Genomic DNA, 1,847 nt, shown 5'->3' with positions numbered 1-1,847 from the left:
AGGTGTGTGTGTGTGTGTGTGTGTGTGTGTGTGTGGGTGTGTGTGTAGGTGTGTGTGTGCGTGCGCGCTCCTGTATAGCACGTGAACACATTTTTGATATAAGTATACTTTTGTTTATACAAGCATTCTTCTATTGTTCATATATACATATTTTGTACACGTATACATCCATATACTATGTGTATGTCTATGCAGGCGAGGAAGCGTTAGATGTATTTGTGTAGAAATCAATATATATAAACACACTCTTGACAAATGTGTCACTGGCATGGAAAAAAATCTTCGGAAATAGCAAACAAAGAATATTGGCATTGGTGCTTACCGTCACACTTCGAGAGTTCTTGTAGCGTGAATTTCCTGATTGCTATCTCTGAGCTTGCACTGGTTGTTTCTGCGCCTCCTGTCTCAGGGGCATTTTCATGTGCGTTGCGCTCGGCAGATTTACCGGTAGCAGGACAAGTTGCGATCTCTTCCCCCATATCTACTATCTTATTTGGGTACCTTAGTGATATTTAGTTACGTGCTACAGTGATGTCTGATGAGTCTGCCATTGTCCATTTTTAATATATTCAGCACAACAACAGAATCGACCAGAGAGAAAAAAAGAAAAGAAATATGTACAACTCCCCAAAATCACTCACCTATTAATCATCAGTCATCGATTATTCAGCCCCAGTCACCGCACAGGCTGCACTCCTGCACTCTGCAGTGGTATGTAGAGACTATCACATACGTTTTTACTACTTTTCTTTTTTTCAAAATAAAAATGCATTTTGTGTTCATGTATTTACATAGGAAAATAAAATTAAAAAAGATGTATCATATGTTTCGAACTTTTTTGAACAAAAAACAAAATTCAAAACAAAATGGGTGAAATAACAAGTATCTAGCTCATCAACAGAGTCATTATAATGCGTTCATTGGACGTTTTTAAAATATTAAAAATATGTGAGATGATAAATTATTAGTATAACACATATGTATGACAGTTATGACTTCTTCTTTTCATACTCCTAACTCCCTCTTGCTGCCTCTCTCTCTAAAAGTTGTTCTTTTTTTTAAAAGCTATGGTCGTTGGGGAAATGTATTTCCCAGCCACCGTAAAATTCCCGGAACTTTCCGGCGGAAACTCCCAATTAAATCGAGGCCTCACGGGCAACCATAAACTTTCTTCGAACTTAGCATAACCTGCTAAGAATGTTATCCTTGTTTCAGGAAGGTTGATGCTGATTTGGGAAATCCTGGGAAATCCGCGACATTTCAGTCCCAAATTGTAGGAGTAGGGGTTGGTCTTTTCTAGCTGTATATATACTGTCAGAAGCTTCAATGCGAAGCGTTACTGTCGTAGGACGTAGTGTATTCATAAGTACATATAGAACTAGGTAGTGATAGAACTAAGTATCGATCAGAGAACAGCGGCTACTTCAGCTAAGGATGGTCAGAACGTTTTCTTGACTGGTCTCACAGGATCCGGGACAAGGACAACATTTCAAGTATGTTTGCCCCAAACTCGATTCCATAATGTGAATGTATAACTCCATTTGGAAAACACAAAAATATGAAACAAGTATGAAATATGAAACATTGTGTCGGTCGACAACAGCGTCAATTCAGCGAAACATGACGAGAGGAATAACCGAATTGTCATAATCTGACTGGGTTTGTAGGATTTGGTTAAAAAAACGACGTTGAAGTAGGTTTGCCAAAACTCTTAGTGTGTACACGGTTCTTCAATCAAGTTTTCGTTTACGATGGATCGGATGGAGGCGACGGAGCTTAAAGTCGTCAGAGAATAAAATATGACAGACCAGAGTCTGGAATGTACATACATATACTATTTTTGATCT

The 1,847-nt window shown here is 38.5% G+C and overlaps 1 protein-coding gene across 1 annotated transcript; it reads right to left on the bottom strand.

Annotated features, from left to right (window-relative positions):
• Positions 1-322: 322 nt before the first annotated feature.
• On the bottom strand, positions 323-479 carry SARC_15218 (hypothetical protein; the record flags this gene model as incomplete). The annotated part of the gene is made up of 1 exon (XM_014290657.1): positions 323-479. A coding segment is annotated over one exon (157 nt), but the record flags the coding sequence as incomplete, so codon positions are not given.
• Positions 480-1,847: the final 1,368 nt, after the last annotated feature.

This window comes from Sphaeroforma arctica, assembly GCF_001186125.1.
Source record: "Sphaeroforma arctica JP610 unplaced genomic scaffold supercont1.5784, whole genome shotgun sequence".
Taxonomy (NCBI): Eukaryota; class Ichthyosporea; order Ichthyophonida; genus Sphaeroforma; species Sphaeroforma arctica.
Note: the sequence above shows the minus strand (reverse complement) of the source record. Positions and strands in the feature narration are given on the sequence as shown.